The 18420-nt window shown below is 38.2% G+C and overlaps 1 protein-coding gene across 1 annotated transcript in view; it reads left to right on the top strand.

Annotated features, from left to right (window-relative positions):
• The window catches only part of cadm2b (cell adhesion molecule 2b), a 318148-nt gene that overhangs the window by 206191 nt on the left and 93537 nt on the right, over positions 1 to 18420 (top strand). Inside the window, exon 2 of the mRNA XM_060898134.1 lies at positions 15832 to 15858. Within this exon, the coding sequence (XP_060754117.1) occupies positions 15832 to 15858 (27 nt within the window). The remainder of the gene's footprint in view (positions 1 to 15831; positions 15859 to 18420) is intronic.

Genomic DNA, 18420 nt, shown 5'->3' on the forward strand with positions numbered 1-18420 from the left:
CAAAACATCATAGAACTTCCACCATATTTTACAGTTGGGATCGGGTTCTTTTCATTATAAACATCCTTCTTTTGACACCAAACCCACCTTGAGTGTTTATCGCCAAAAAGCTCCATTTTTGTTTCATCAGACCATAGAACACGGTTCCAGTCAAAGTTGTAGTAGCAAACTTCAGGCGCTTACATTTGTTGTTAACTAAAAGGAGTCTTTTTTTCTTGCATACCTTCCAAATAATCTGTTGGCATGGAGGTGGCATCTAATGGTAGTTTTGGAGACTTGGAAACCCCAAGATTTTACTTTTTTCTTGTAATTAACAGTGATCCTTGTGGATTTTTTTTGACTCTCTTACCCTCCTCCTTACTGTACATGGACGCAAAAATAATTTTGGTTCCTCTTCCAGGAAAGTTTCTAACAGTTCCATTTGATGTTCACTTTTTTATTATTGCCCTAACAGTAGAAATGGACATTTTCAGGTGAGTAGCTTTTTTTTTTTTTTACCTCCGCCAAGGAGGTTATGTTTTCGGTAGCATTGGTTTGTTCGTTTGTTGGTTTGTCTGTTAGCAACATTATGGAAAAAGTTATGAACAGATTGCTCTGAAATTTTTCTAGAGGTGTGACTGGGCACAAGTAACAATCCATTAAATTTTGGCGGTGATCTGGATCACCTTCTGGATCCTGGATTTTTTTTAAAGAATTCTTGGCGGAGGTCTGCGCTCTCTGAGTGCTTTTCTAGTTTTTTTTTTTTAATAACCATTCCCTGACTTATGAAGGTCAACACACTTCTCCCTCATTTGGTTTGTGTGTTCTCTTATCTTTCCCATGTTGATGGATGACTAAGGGAATTTGGCCACTGTTGTCACTTCATATTTCTTCCCCAGTTAATCAGTAAGTCATGGATTGCAGTTTGAAAGTTCCTACACACTAATCAACTCAAAATCATACAATTTAAATGGGAAACATGCTTCAGTTACATTGTGTTCACTATAATTTCCAGGGGTGCCAGTAATATTGGCACATGTGTTTTTGATGAAAATAATTATTTCTTGATGAAGGATTTTTTTTCTCTCTGAATAAATTTGTTTCAATTAAAGGTTGAATTTTTCTCATTTATTCAGTGTGAGTTGAAGCTACTTCACCAAAAGGTGGATTTTTTCTAACCCTTTTTATTAATCTTTACAAGGGGTGCCAATAATTGTGGAGGGCGCTGTAGGTCTTATTTAGCCATATGAACTGACCTATTTACCTTCCATGAAAATTTCAAATGTGATCATAAGGTATTTTTTCCCTCCACATGAATGTGTGACTAATATGAGATCACACATTTTTTTAAAAGACTGTATTTCAATGTTATGGCCTGAAATCGCATATGTGAATTGAAGTAAACCATTTGGTATCACATGAACAATATTTGGTCACAAAATGAATTAATCATGTGAAAAAACACAAGCACACGCCCTACATTTGGAAAAATTTATATGTGGATCCAAATGAATCATGTGAAAAGATCACATTAAAAAAGTGATTAATTACATTTGAAGTTCATGTGAATTTTCTGTAAGACATAACATGGTTAAAGATATCTATACATACTTTTACTTTAATTTCACTCTCTGTTGTGACGCATTAGGGAGCGTGAATTTGGAAGTGTCCCACTGACCTGGTGTGAAGAAATTCTAATCAAAAGCTAAATTAATTTCCAAATATGTAAAATTCCCAACTCTCCTTTACTTGTTTTAATCTCCTTGAAGTACTTTATCAGTGCTTACTAGTGCACAATGGAGGCCAAGACTATTTTAATTATGTCAGAGATTTATTATTGTTTTGTCTAGCTGTTCCTGATTAAGATCAATTATATTTTGTTATCACAGAGGCAACTATTTGGAAATCATTAGCTTTGTAGTCATCTCCTTATTAAATCTTTCTCAGGTAAAGTTTTTAATTAAGCAGAATGTCATGTGCATGTACGCAACTCTACGGGGAATGGTAAAATACCCCTCTTCTCTAATTTATTTCACTCTGCATGTCGAAGGGCTGCTTTATGTGCATACGCACAATCACTAATGTCGTTTCTGTTGTCAGCATAAGTCTGGGCTGAACGGGAGGTGCTGTGTTGACAGGTTGTCTTTCCTCCAAGGAGATGTCAGATAAGGACAGCAGAAGGTTGAATCTTCCATCACTATTACCCCTCTGTCTCGCTGTCCCTCATCAGCATGCAAAGGGACAAGACGCTTAATGTCAAAGTAATTTTCTCTACTCTAGCTGCATACTGAGTAATGTGGGGTTTCTGGGTAATGAAGGTATTTGTACTGCTGGCAGGGCAACGCTGAGGACTAAGATGCAGCATTTAAACTCATAATACTGACATTCTCTCTCTCTCTCTCTCTCTCTCTCTCTCTCTCTCTCTCAAGAAAGAAAGAAAGAAAAAAAGAAGGATTAGCACTAGCGTTCTACACTCAAGTTCATGCTAGTTTGCACTCGATGCTTAAATTAGTGTTCTATGTCCAAGTTGCCACACCAAATCACGAGTCTGCTTATTTCACTCGGATACTTTAACGAGACAGTCTTTTCAATACTGCCCAAGTGAAACAAGCAGACTTGTGATTCAGTCTGCATTGTGGAATGCCACATACAGCTTTGGTACAATTGCATTATTTGTTTGTGTATGCTATTTTTATTTACTCTTCTCCGTGGCTGGTAGGTTGAGCAAATTCACCCGCCACTACACAAAATCACCCGCATTTGGTGGGTGCTAATTTCCAACCTTGCAACACGTCCTGAAGTGTTCTATTTCTCTTACACCACAGCAACTCGCAAACTTGATTACGCTTTTAAATTTAGTAAATTAACAAATTTAGTAATGAACAACACATCATACTTTATAACAATTTGTAGGGAAATTTAACGATGTGGAACATCTGTGAGACAAGTTGGTTCCTGTTATCATTTATGTTATAGTGGCTATAGGATCTTCTCTTGAAATTAATAAGACAAAAAAAAAATGTTGTTATCTCGAAACCTGTCCTGAAGACTCTTCTGTGAAAACTTATTGACTATTAGAACACACCGACACTCGAGACTCCTTCCATTAATGTTAAATAGATATCTCCTAGCAGAAAGCTTTACTGATGTGTTTTTCTTCATCAAATAACAACATGGTTTTAGCCTTATGGATTTTATTTCGTTCAGTCCCTATACAAGTCCCAGTGAATGGATGAATGCATCATAACTATCAAAACAATAATGCATTAGAAAAACAACACATTAAAATAAACCTACCATATGAAGTATAGCTGGAATTTTCAGCCATTATAGAAAATTAATCAACATCTTTTGGCCAGTGATATATGAGAATGCAACAGTACTGTGGTATGAGCCATGATAAAGCTTAGAATGGTTTCATCTTGTTCCTGCCTTCAACTAAGCAATGTATCAACCTGGATTTAGTGTTATAAAAGAGGTTTTACTAATTGTAACCAAGAATTCTACATCCTATGTCAAAAAGACTACATAGTCAAGTCAAAATTTTTTGTACAGCGCTTTTAACAACAGACATTGTCGCAAAGCAGCTTGACACAAAATGAAAGACTTTAAACATATAAGCATATAAGACTTTAAACATATATCCAAACCATTCACATATATATGTAATTTGTCATTTCTAACTGGTATATTTCCAAACAGAATGAAAACAGCAAAAGTCATCCCTCTGTACAAAACTGGGAGCAAACACCACTTCACAAACTACAGACCTGTCTCACTACTTCCACAATTCTCCAAAATTCTCGAAAAACTTTTCAATAACCGATTGGATAAATTTATTGACAAACATAATCTACTTAGTGATAGTCAATATGGATTTAGAATACATAGATCAACATCACTGGCTTTAATAGAATTAGTTGAAGAAATCACCAATTCCATAGAGCAGAAAAAACATGCAGTTGGAATATTCATTGATTTAAAGAAAGCATTTGATACAATAAATCATGACATATTAATAAAAAAGACTGGAATGATATGGCATCAGGGGTATAGTTTTAAACTGGGTTAAAAGCTATTTAAGTAACAGACAGACAGTTTGTGAAGCTGGGAGATTGCTCTTCCTCATGTTTGGACATAACTTGTGGTGTTCCCCAGGGGTCAGTGTTAGGACCAAAGTTTTTTTATACTATATTATCAACGACATATGTAGTGTATCTAAAGTAATGAAGCTTGTCTTGTTTACTGACGATACAAATATCCTCTTTTCTGGTGATAATTTAATGGAACTATTGCAGGAGATCACAAAAGAAATAAGTAAATTAATAACATGGTTCAACAGTAACAAATTATCATTAAACTTGAACAAATCCAAAGTAATATTATTTGGTAACAACAAAAACACACAAATAAATTTTCAAATAGATGGGGTTATTACAGAAAGAGTTAAGGAAATCAAATTTCTTGGAACAACTATTGATGAAAAACTCAGCTGGAAACCACATATAAAAAACATACAATCCAAAGTATCAAGAAGTATTGCAATATTAAACAAAGTCAAACAGTTTCTAGATCATAATTCACTCCAGATTCTTTACTGTTCCCTGGTTTCACCTTATTTAAGTTACTGTGCAGAGGTATGGGGCAATAATTACAAAAATACAATACATTCATTATTCATTCTCCAAAAAAGAGCAATAAGGATTATACACAAGGCTGGTTATCGGGATCATACAAATACATTATTCTTACAGTCAGAAATACTGAAATTTGCAGATCTGGTGGACTATCAAACAGCACAAATCTTATTCAAAGCAAACAATAATCAACTACCACATAATATTCAAAAACTGTTCACTGAAAGAGATGGGAGTTATAATTTAAGGGGTTTATTTAAATTTAAAAATTATAGGGTGCGCACAACCAAGAAAAGTTTTTGTATTTCTGTTTGTGGGGTAAAGCGGTGGAACAGTTTAAATGAGGACCTCAAGGGATGTCCAAACATGAAGCGGTTTAAAAAGATGTACAAAAATTTGATTTTCACAAGGTATAAGGATGAAGGGGATTAATCATAACTGGCTGTTTATTGTGTAAATTTTCTTTTTTTCTTTTTTGAGTCTTCATCTATTTGTTTTGTTTTTATTTTGTTCTCCATTGTGAGTGTGGTATTTGTAGTAAACTTGTGTGTAGACACATGGATATACACATATAATTAATTAATTAATTAATTAATTAATTAATTATATGATATAGTCATAGAGAATTGATATCTGAATAGTTGAAGTAATAAGTAATATACAGTGTATGTATGTATGTGTATATATATATATATATATATATATATATATATATATATATATATATATATATATATATATGTGTATATATATATATATATATATATATATATATATATATATATATATATATAAGGAAGCTCGATAATCAATTTATATTGACTAAAGTAGAGGAGTGGGATTAAATAAGTTTTTACTTCAGCCCACTCCTTTTTGGACATGTAAACTCAAAACTGCTTAGTGCGTCCTTGTTTGTATTTTTGTCTTGTTTTCTTTTGTTTTGATATATTATTATTACCTACATTATTTAAGGTTTATTTTCTAATTTAGTGGCTTTTTACGTGTTTTTGTTGCAAATGCTGTTTTGTTTTTCTTGTTATCTGCTTATTTATTCATTGTTTGTTTACATGTTTGAAATAAACTATCATCGTCATAAGCTAATTTTATCCCTAAAAAATGTATTTATCCGTTGATGAGCAAGTCTGAAGTGATGGTGGCAAGGAAAAACTCCCTCAGACGACACGAGGAAGAAACCTTGAGAGGAACCAGACTCAAAAGGGAACCCATCCTCATCTGAGTGATAACAGATAGCATGATTATAAATAACTCACTTCTATAACTGTGTCCAATATGGTCAAAAAATGCAACTGTGTAACCAGGAAATTCATTATAGTTTTAGCATGAAGTTTATTTTGTTGAAGTTATCAACTGTTCATTGATGGAGACTTGAGTGCAAAAATGTTCATGACAACTGCAGTCCTAAAGTTATCATGGCGATTTTAGTCCTCAGCCATCATAGCAAAACTGTAAGTGTCCAGAGCCATCCTAAAAGGGCATCTTTCAACTGTCCATATGGAGCCATCCTCCATAGGAATGATGTGATGAGACTCCAGCCAGACGTAGGGCATCAGGATGGATCAGGCAGGCTTGAAGAGCAGAAGAGGTCAGCATCACTGGTGTCTCAGGATCAACATATAATTCAACAGAGAGAGACAGACAAAGGTAGGAAGAGAGGGAGAGAGAAAATGCAGGTTGTTAGGTATGCCTGGTGTCACCTAATAGTTAAGAACAGTATACATTTTGTGCTAAGTGCAAGCGAGGACTCCGGCAAGACTAACTATGACAGCATAACTAACAGCAGCTTCAGATAGCTTAAGATGCTGTATTGGCATGATGAACAACATTACTTAATGAAAGAGAGCTTAACTACATGGAGAAGAGAAGCAGTTACCAAAGTTTCGTAGATTTATCATGAAATTACTGACCGAAAATATATTTGAATTGTCAGTTCTGTCACTAGCCCTGTGATGACCTGGCGACTTGTCCAGGGTGTACCCTGCCTTTCGCCTGTAGTCAGCTGGGATAGGCTCCAGCTTGCCTGCGACCCTGTAGAACAGGATAAAGCGGCTAGAGATAATGAAATGAGATGAGATGGAAGCTTAAAGACTCATTTCTGTCTAACTCCTTCTCTGAATAATTTCCATGTGTAATTTTTTGGGTAAATACCAATTCTAACGGTACAGCCATGAAACTTATTTGGTTTGACATTTACAAAGATCTTCCTATATTCCCAAAAGTCATTTTCAAATCTTTCTTTAGTGCAGAGAAATAAAGACCGAAAGAAATAAAATACAGCATAATAACATGCAATTTTCCTCTTTATTCTATTTCCTTTTTCTCTTTTTAATTTATTCACTCAATATGTACTTAAGTGTAATTTCTTTGAAATACTGCACAATTTTCTCCTCTGGAGTCCACAAAAGAGCCATGGAGGTATTGTACAAATTTATGATGATTGACCTTTCATTGTGATTTTTATATTCAGCTTCAAATATCATTGGGTTTTATACTCTGATTTACTTTTCATAACTCTATGCACTTAAGTTTTAACATTGCTTTTACACAAAGCAGAAAACAAAACAAAAGTCTAAAAGGATACAGTGTTAAGTGTCCTCCTGGGGAAGTTTGACGTGTTTATGTAGGGGTTCTCATTGTGTGCATTGTGTTGAGTTGTCACTGTAATTGGCCTGCGGCACTTCCCATTGCATACAGCTCATGCTTCATCAATAATCCAGAAGTGATAAAATATTAACACTAAGGTGAGCACAGGTGAAGGAAACAGCATGGAGGTGACAATGAGAAAACCGTCACCTTCTCACAGTGGTGGATGATGGGGGAAGAGGGCACTTCTGCCTATATATTATTCATTTAATGGGCCACTGCAGTCACATTAAGTCAAACTGGTTAACAGGGAAAGAAAGATAATGGTGAATACTGAGGTAGCATATTCATTTTCTTATCTAATTTTCTCTTTTTGATATAATACAGTTTCCGACAATGTCTCAGAGTGACTCTGCTAGTTTGGACTGTTAGGATTTCCGCTAGCGTTCGGATTTCACAGATTATTATCAAGTAAAAAGAATATATGAATAATATCACTTCAGAAGGTTGTATCTTTCATTCTGAACATGATGTAATGTTTTACATAACTGATATACACTATATCGCCAAAAGTTTGTGGACACTTGACCATCATGCCCATATGTGTTTGATTAACATCTCACTCATGATTTAATCCGCTTTGGCTGTTAAAATAACCTGTACTCTTCTGGGAAGGCTTTCCACTAGATTTTGAAGAGTGGCTATGGAGATTTGTGCTCATTCTATTACAGGAGCATGAGTGAGGTCAGGCACCAGTGTTGGGTGAGGAGGTGTGGTACGCAGTCAGCATTCTAGTCCATCCAATACAAAAGTGTTCAGTGGAGTTGAGATCAGGGCCCTTTGCAGGCCATTCAAAATTTTCCACTCCAACCTTGGCAAACCATGTTTTCACTGACCTCACTTTGTGCAAAGGGGTATTGTCATGCTGGAACAGGCTTTGGTCCCTCAGTTCCAGTGAAAGGAAATTGTAATGTTACAGTATACAAAAACATCCTATTCAGTTTTGTGCTTCCAACTTTGTGGCAACAGTTTGAGGAAGACTCACATATGGGTGTGATGGTCAGGTGTACACATACCTTTTGGCCATATAGTGTAATTTAGGAAAATATGGGTAACATGAGCAAAGCCTGAAGTTCAGCATGAATACATCCATCACCACGTATCCTGTGCAGGGTCACAGGCAAGCTGGAGCCTATCCCAGCTGACTATGGGTGAGAGACACCCTGGACAAGTCATCAAATCATCTCAGGGCTGATACATGGAGACAAACAATAATTCACACTCACGGTCAATTTAGAGCCACCAATTAGCCTAACCTGCATGTCTTTGGACTGTGGGGGAAACCAGAACACCTGGAGGAAACCCACAAAGACACAGGGAGAACATGCAAACTCCACACAGAAAGGTCCCCATCAGCCACTGGGCTTGAACCCAGAACCTTCTTGCTATGAGGCGACAGCGCTAACCACTACACCACTGTGCCGCCAGCATTAATACACGTTTAAAAAAATAATAAACCACTAAATAATAAACACCTACATTTACCATCCATCCATTATCTGTAGCCACTTATCCTGTTCTACAGGGTTGCAGGCAAGCTGGAGCCTATCCCAGCTGACTACGGGCAAGAGGCGGGGTACACCCTGGACAAGTCGCCAGGTTATCGCAGGGCTGACGCAGAGACAAACAACCATTCACGCTCACAAGCTGGAGCCTATCCCAGCTGACTATGGGCGAGAGACACTCTGGACAAGTCGCCAAATCATCGCAAGGCTGACACATAGAGACAAACAACAATTCACACTCATGGTCAATTTAGAGCCCCCAATTAGCCTAACCTGCATGTCTTTGGACTGTGGGGGAAACCGGAACACCCAGAGGAAACCCACGCAGACACGGGGAGGACATGCAAACTCCACACAGAAAGGCCCTTGCCAGCCGCTGGGCTCGAACCCAGGACCTTCTTGCTGTAAGGCGACAGTGCAAACCACTACACCACCGTGCTGCCCCTACATTAACCAATGTTCATATAATCACTTAGTAAATTCCAGCTTGCATTGTCTAACATGAACAACACCTTAATCCTAGGTCACAACCGGCCGTACGTGCTCCTACGGCCGGTCTACGTGCAAAAAACGCAAAAAACACACGGAGGGCGCGCATGTGACGTGCTGATTTTCGAGCCATAGACTGGCCGCAGACCGGCCGCAGAGGTTCTTTGTCATGTCAAACAAACTCTACGGGCGCTTACGTTTTTTTCAGGTTGCAAGACAAACTAACGGCCAACATACATCTTTCTCCACGAACAAAAAAAACGCAGCGATTTGAGAAATGCCAAAAATTGCACGGCCAAAAAATCGTACGTCCAGTTGTGACCTAGGCTTTAATGAACATGTTTGCAGTACTGAGGCTGCAAAGCAAGCCTTAATGTTTACACCTGTAGATCAAAGTTCAGGGAGTTATAAACATTTAGGAGCATGCCGAACTGTAATTTTTATTAGTAACTGTATAAAGATAGTCTTCTTTGTCAATATTACCTACTGAAGCTTATGGTTAGTTAATTTTAAGTAATGCAGTAAATAATGATAGATAAGGAAAACATAACACAATCTTTTCCCATATTTTCTCTGATAATGCTTTGCCCTCAACTTTAACATGTATCATAAGTATCCATGAGGTTTTTAGCCATATTAGCATGTTTCAGCTGAACTACAGTAAGCCTGTAGGTAAATGTATTCAAACATATGCAGTCTGGGTTCATCAGAGAAACTGTAAGTAAATTAGCATCAAGCAGAAGCAGGTTGACCTGAAATGCAAAAGAAGTCTCATGCCTTTTCATGCATACGTCAGCTCTTTCTAATTATCAACACTGAGAGGCGGTGCTCTTTTAAAGGGCAGCGAGAGGACAAGCATTGCTTATTCCATAAACACAAGCTGGAGGTTTCTCCAAGCATTTATTTATTGTAAAGCATTTTCAAGAGAAGAGGATAGTAGAATTTGTGAACAGAGGATGATGAGTTGCTCTCGGACAAGGAGTCCATTGAAAACAATACACTACTGGGCATGGAGCTTTTAGCAGGGTGAGGGAGATGGACCCTGATCTTGTGCAGTGGAGGACAAAGCCTTTTTTTTCCCCCTCATGGTTGGTTAGACTAATCACCACAGGGACCTGCCCCCCACAGGCAGGTTTCAGAACAGGAGAGAAAGAGAGAGACATAGATCTGAGTGTGCTGCGGAGCGGTGAAGGCTGAGGACCTTCCAAGACTGCAGCCTAATTACCATTCTCCTCTTAAAGCATAGCATTTTAATGCATTTTTAAGGACGGACGGGCATGGAGGACATTCATCATACTGCTGAGCATATAATAGAAGCCTTCCAGAGATTAACTGTGTATGTTAGTTATCCATTGATTACAGTTATACTGAGGAATGGATGTTGAGGAGTACAGACATTGAAGCAGATTTTATTTACAGTAATGTTATTCTAATATAGAGCAATCCAATATCTGGTAACAATTTATTTAAGGATGGTGTTCATAGAGCTACATGACATGACAACTGACACAATCATTTACAAATGCCTATCCTGTCATATGTCAGCTGACATAACAACATGGTCCTTCATTTCCATGTCAAGTTAATCCATAATGCCTGAATTATTAGATTATCCATCCATCCATTATGCATAACCACTTATCCTGTGCAGGGTCGCGGGCAACCTGGAGCCTATTCCAGCTGACTATGGGTGAGAGGTGGGGTACACTCTGGACAAGTTGCCAGATCATCGCAGGGCTGACATATAGAGACAAACAATTCCCTTACGAAAATTAACCATGGTTTTACTATGAAAATTAACCATGGTTTTACCATGGTTTATAGTTATTCATGGTTTTCATGTTTTTTTGGGTAACCATGAAAACCATGGTGCATTTTACCTCAATGTTCACTTAAATTTTTAGGTTCTAAGTAAATGTTAATGGATCTGGGCTGTTAATCGAGATCCTTCTCTACAGCATTGACTGTTGGACGAAAGCATGGTAATACTACAGTTAGTGCATCCTTTTAAAAACCATACTATCCCTTTTTAAACTACAACCCCGATTCCAAAAAAGTTGGGACAAAGTACAAATTGTAAATAAAAACAGAATGCAATGATGTGGAAGTTTCAAAATTCCATATTTTATTCAGAATAGAACATAGATGACATATCAAATGTTTAAACTGAGAAAATGTATCATTTAAAGAGAAAAATTAGGTGATTTTAAATTTCATGACAACAACACATCTCAAAAAAGTTGGGACAAGGCCATGTTTACCACTGTGAGACATCCCCTTTTCTCTTTACAACAGTCTGTAAACGTCTGGGGACTGAGGAGACAAGTTGCTCAAGTTTAGGGATAGGAATGTTAACCCATTTTTGTCTAATGTAGGATTCTAGTTGCTCAATTGTCTTAGGTCTTTTTTGTCGTATCTTCCGTTTTATGATGCGCCAAATGTTTTCTATGGGTGAAAGATCTGGACTGCAGGCTGGCCAGTTCAGTACCCGGACCCTTCTTCTACGCAGCCATGATGCTGTAATTGATGCAGTATGTGGTTTGGCATTGTCATGTTGGAAAATGCAAGGTCTTCCCTGAAAGAGACGTCGTCTGGATGGGAGCACATGTTCCTCTAGAACCTGGATATACCTTTCAGCATTGATGGTGTCTTTCCAGATGTGTAAGCTGCCCATGCCACACGCACTAATGCAACCCCATACCATCAGAGATGCAGGCTTCTGAACTGAGCGCTGATAACAACTTGGGTCGTCCTTCTCCTCTTTAGTCCGAATGACACGGCGTCCCTGATTTCCATAAAGAACTTCAAATTTTGATTCATCTGACCACAGAACAGTTTTCCACTTTGCCACAGTCCATTTTAAATGAGCCTTGGCCCAGAGAAGACGTCTGCGCTTCTGGATCATGTTTAGATACGGCTTCTTCTTTGAACTATAGAGTTTTAGCTGGCAACGGCGGATGGCACGGTGAATTGTGTTCACAGATAATGTTCTCTGGAAATATTCCTGAGCCCATTTTTTTATTTCCAATACAGAAGCATGCCTGTATGTGATGCAGTGCCGTCTAAGGGCCTGAAGATCACGGGCACCCAGTATGGTTTTCCGGCCTTGACCCTTACACACAGAGATTCTTCCAGATTCTCTGAATCTTTTGATGATATTATGCACTGTAGATAATGATACGTTCAAACTCTTTGTAATTTTACACTGTCGAACTCCTTTCTGATATTGCTCCACTATTTGTTGGCACAGAATTAGGGGGATTGGTGATCCTCTTCCCATCTTTACTTCTGAGAGCCGCTGCCACTCCAAGATGCTCTTTTTATACCCAGTCATGTTAATGACCTATTGCCAATTGACCTAATGAGTTGCAATTTGGTCCTCCAGCTGTTCCTTTTTTGTACCTTTAACTTTTCCAGCCTCTTATTGCCCCTGTCCCAACTTTTTTGAGATGTGTTGCTGCCATGAAATTTCAAATGAGCCAATATTTGGCATGAAATTTCAAAATGTCTCACTTTCGACATTTGATATGTTGTCTATGTTCTATTGTGAATACAATATCAGTTTTTGAGATTTGTAAATTATTGCATTCCATTTTTATTTACAATTTGTACTTTGTCCCAACTTTTTTGGAATCGGGGTTGTAATTTCGTAGTTACTATGACCTATTACACATACAACTATGATGCTACCACAGCTACTGCAGTACTATGGATATACCACAGTAATGCTATGGTTGGTTCATAGTACTTAGAATCACCATGAAATACCATAGTAGATCCATGGTTACTACCATGGATAAACCATAGTAATACTATGGTTGGTTCATAGTACTTAGAATCACCATGAAATACCATAGTAGAACCATGGTTACTACCATGGATGAACCATAGTAATACTATGGTTGGTTCATAGTACTTAGAATAACCATGAGATACCATGGTAGAATCATGGTTACTACATAAAAACCATGGTAAAACCATAGTAAACCATGGTAGATTTTCGTCACACTCACATTCACACTTGTGTGATCCAATTTAGAGCCACCAATTAGCCTAACCTGCATGTCTTTGGACTGTGGGGGAAACCAGAGCACCCGGGAGGAAACCCACACAGACACGGGGAGAACATGCAAAATCCACACAGAAAGGCCCCTGTCAACTGCTGGGCTCGAACCCAGAACCTTCTTGCTGTGAAGTGACAGTGCTAACCACTACACCACCATGCCGCCCATTATTAGATTAATTATATGGATTTTTGTTGACAGCTGTTATGACACTTTTCATGCTGGCTTAGATTACAAAAGTGACATGTGAACTAATATTGACATGAAAATCTTCTGTATAAAAATGTTACATTATATATTTTTACACAACTGTTACATGTAATAGTTGCATTAACTCATAAGAAAAGTGAGCTTTATAAGTTTTGCATATTGTCTCTGAAGCTGAAACACACTGAGTTTTTGGTTTTGATGTTTGATATTTTGTGTCATAATCATTACGTGACACACCATAATTACACTGAGCTACAAAATCAGTTGTCATCACTAGTGTTGTAGTATTTGAGACCAGTCCTGTGATTGGATGTAAAACTTCCTGCTTCAAATGTGAACAGTAACGTGACTCATTGCTAATTTGACATTTTTCTTCCTGTTGACAGCTATCAGAACCTCCACACCCCCCTTCCCACGCACTGGTCTGGTCCTGGTCTTGACTTGGTCCCACCCTGCCTTGGTCTTGGTCTTGACTTGATCTCAACCCCTCAAAGTCTTGGTCTTGTCTTGGTCTCGATAGACTTTGGTATTGGTCATGACTTGGTCTCAGTTTAGGTGGTCTTGACTACAACACTAGTCATCACGTTCTACTGTACATCAGCCCAAAAAGTGTAATAATACATTCTTAGGTCAACAAAGCTATATATGGTATCATTTCATTCCAATACACTATTAGCTTGGGTGGCAGGATCCAAAGTGGTGTCCAGGGTCTCCAGTTTGAGCATAAACTTAGGTTATTATCTGAGTTCCAAATGCTCTTCCTGTGTATATGTTTTCTTTGGGTCTTCTGCTAGATTAAAAGTCCAGTTTGCCTCTAGACATGAATGTGAGTGTGGATGAGTGTGTGAATGTGCGTGTGTGTGGTGCCCTATGATGGCCTGAGGTTCCATCCAGAGTGTCAGCGTTGCTGAGATCCACTGACCAGGATAAAGTACTTACTGGAGATAAATGAATGAAGTAATGAATTATGTCATTTTAATATCAGACGACATATGTTGGATTAAGCCACATATTTATGTTTATGTACTGTATATAGGTTTAAACCAGTTATCATGGAATGGAAGGTGTCATGTTGCCTCATTAACACTACCGTAGTAAAGTAAAGTCTCAGATAAACAAACTTTCTTGGAATATCATGTCAAGTCTATTTTTTTTTTGTTCAGTTGCAAGTCACACAGCAAAAATAAGCTGAAATGAAAAAAAAAAAGAAAAAATCTTTATGCAAAACAAATACAGTTCGATTAAAAGCATTTGCGTTCTAGTGCATGCTGAGACCCATTGTTATTCTTCTCAGGAATTGGCAAGCATTTTCTGCCCACAGCAAGGAGAATTGTATCATGGAGTCTGACTATGTCAACACTATTACATTCCGACACCACAAATGGAGTCGTAGATTAATAACCTAAATGTAAAAGGGAACATGGGAAGGGCATAGGTACGGGAGAGATTAACAACTGTCAAAAACAATGAATCTTTAAACGATATGCCAGCACCTTTTCTCACAGCAGACTGAGTAATGTGAGCTGCATAGCCCTGTAGGCTCGGATCCAAACTATTGTCCAAAGACACTAGTCCTTTAAATCCTTAGCAGGAAGATGTCATATTGATGATCAACTCTTTATGGCAATAGCATTATAGTGTTATATCATTGTCTTGTCACTTCCAGAAATATCTCATGTCAAAAATCATTGAGCAGAATAGATAATGCTTTTATAATTAGCAAAGCTGTGCCTAATGCATATCTCCTTTGCTCTTAGTTGTTGGAGTATGTGGGTTGTGAGGGTGTAAGAAAGTCCTTGGAACTATGATGATAGATCCTATTGTGCTATTCTTTTGTCACATTCCAGCATGACGCTAACTTTAGTGTCATTTCATTCTTTAGGCTCACTTCATCCTTTGATGTTCCGTGTTCACACTGACTCTGAAAGGTTGAACTTAATTATTCAGCAGGCTTCGCAAAGAACTCTATGCAGATGGTGCATGCTGGAAAATATCAGTATTATGCTCCTCTTCACCAAGTATATATGGCAGAAATGCATACAAAACAGAAGGCCTGGCATAATGAAAGGACAAGACATATGCATTCAAGCACGAGTTCTTTTCAGTGTGTCTGACAGAAAGAAGAACGCAATGTCAAGAAAGAAATACCACTTAAATGTAAACAGAGCTAGATTAAAGGAGTGTATCTATAGAACAGCATATTCTGCTTTTCCAATCTGCCTGACTATGTTCTCTCTCTCTCTCTCTCTCTCTCTCTCTCTCTCTCTATCTTCTCTCCTTTTTTAGAGGCGGCAACGAAAAACAAAGCAAAAGGTGAGTTGTCTTGTTGTCTTCTGTGTCTTTGCAGCTTGATGATTTATGTCGAACACAGTTCCCAATAAACTATGCTCCAATCAGACTCCTCTTATCTCCCGAAGGAGCTCGGGTGCATTTACATAGCATCTGTCAGCTAGAAGACAAACCAGGGATGTTTGATAAATTGACCTGAGGAAATGCCTTTATGAACCGTATCAGCTGTTTTCACTTTTCTGGGCTTATAAATAACCTGGTGGCCAGTGTTAGGAGAATGTCTGCGGATTCACAATGAAAATCAATGTGGAAGCCGAGAAGACTGGATTTTAATCTTTTTCATTGTAGCACTATTTGGATAGACTTAATTATAGACTCTGCAAATCTTTTTTAGGATGTCAGGAACTAGACTATCATGTGATTCTCAGAAAATGCAAAAGGTTTATATTTGATGATGTTGAGTAGGTCATTTAAACAGAGGTGAAACAACATCTTGCCTGGGCACCTGGGATAAGCAAATTTTATGTCTGGATGATTTATTTTTATTCATAGTAGCATGGCACATAATGCACCTCAAGCTACTCATTTTATGACCAATCAGGAACATGCTATCTATCTAGCTAGCTAAATAAATAAATAAATAAATAAATAAATACATTTCAACACAAAGATATTGAGAGAAAGCAAAGGTGCTTGCCAGAGTGGAATAATATATTTAATATACAATGTGAGGACAGGGCGGCATGGTGGTGTAGTGGTTAGCGCTGTCGCCTCACAGCAAGAAGGTCCTGGGTTCGAGCCCCGGGGCTGGCGAGGGCCTTTCTGTGCGGAGTTTGCATGTTCTCCCCGTGTCCGCGTGGGTTTCCTCCGGGTGCTCCGGTTTCCCCCACAGTCCAAAGACATGCAGGTTAGGTTAACTGGTGACTCTAAATTGACCGTGAGTGTGAATGGTTGTCTGTGTCTATGTGTCAGCCCTGTGATGACCTGGCGACTTGTCCAGGGTGTACCCCGCCTTTCGCCCGTAGTCAGCTGGGATAGGCTCCAGCTTGCCTGCGACCCTGTAGAAGGATAAAGCGGCTAGAGATAATGAGATGAGATGAGAATGTGAGGACAGAAATCTCATAGTCAGGGACTTGATGTCTTTTTGTCAATGTTGCAAACACAATGTGCTTCATTAGAAATCTTGCCAAAAAAGGATAATGAGTATATATTATAGCATACTCATTTGCTTCCCTTAGTCTGTATTAACGCATTTAGTACTTCACACTCCCTGGCAAAGAGAATGCACATTCACCTGTTTATACGTCATGTTCAGGAACAAACTAATGTTAATGACGCTAAAACAGCCACCATCAAATGGTGCGGTTGGAGTCTTGTTCTCGGACTGAACTTGGATCAATAGTGGACTCGACTCGAAATTTTTTTTAATGACTTGGACTTTACTTGGACTTGAACACTGGGGACTCGAGACTGGACTCGGACTCGAGGTTTAGTGACTCGATTACAACACTGAATTCAGTACATAATAAAACCTCAGTGCTCATTTAACTCTAACAACATCCACTCCAGTATACTGTACTTAACTGCCATTTTGAATTTTCAATAGTACAACTGTGTTAGGTATAGATGAGTAGATCAGTTAAATGAAAGCTATATACTTTTAAATACATGTGCATTAGTCATCATACATAGCTATATGGCGTGGGTGGCAATGACAATATACAGTATTTCACATCTCCATTCTAACTTTTTAATTAAAAAAAAATGTCTATTAATAGAAAATAATTCTTCAAGTCTCCAGAGACCTATGAACTCTACCTAACCTGTCAGTTGCTTGTTCAATTCACAAGCACTTTTTCTTTAGATAAGACATCAAATGAACCAAAACCTGGAAAGCTTTAATTAAATTGAGGCCTTGCAGTAGTGATTGCTCCTGGGGCCCATTCTTTATACACCACTTAACAAATCCAAGGCAAAATGACGTATTTACTCTTTTAAAAATATTAAATACACCTGAGAACTGATTAGAGCTTAAGTTGTTTGAGAACTGTGTACTCCCATTTGTCTGGAAAGGGCAGATACTGTATTGAGACTCAAAACCATGATCAATGAGTACTGAAGCCTGGAGATGCCATTCAGATTGCTCCTTTTTTCTTGTGTGTGATGTAGTAAAACATGCACATTTTAGTTGAATGGTAGGTATACACTGTGTAATTTTGGGCTGTCCCAGACAAAAGATGACCAACTTGAAAGAAACGTGGCAATATCTTTGGTTGTGACGCCAAAATGGTAGTCGTCACATTGTAAGAGAAGTTCAAAGATGGCCTTTGTCATGGTCTTATGACCAAAGATAACCTGGGACAAAATTCTGATAGCGTCAGAAATTTAGGATGACCATTTCACAATGTAACTGCTGCTACGATCTATGTCTACTAACCAACCAATAGGAATGAAGCATGAAATGACGCACTGATCAGCACGACACTGCCACCAAACCTCAGTGCTCATCTCATCTCATTATCTCTAGGCGCTTTATCCTTCTACAGGGTCGCAGGCAAGCTGGAGCCTATCCCAGCTGACTACAGG

The sequence above is a fragment of the Neoarius graeffei genome, chromosome 17 (genome assembly GCF_027579695.1).
Source record: "Neoarius graeffei isolate fNeoGra1 chromosome 17, fNeoGra1.pri, whole genome shotgun sequence".
NCBI classification, from domain to species: Eukaryota; Metazoa; Chordata; class Actinopteri; order Siluriformes; family Ariidae; genus Neoarius; species Neoarius graeffei.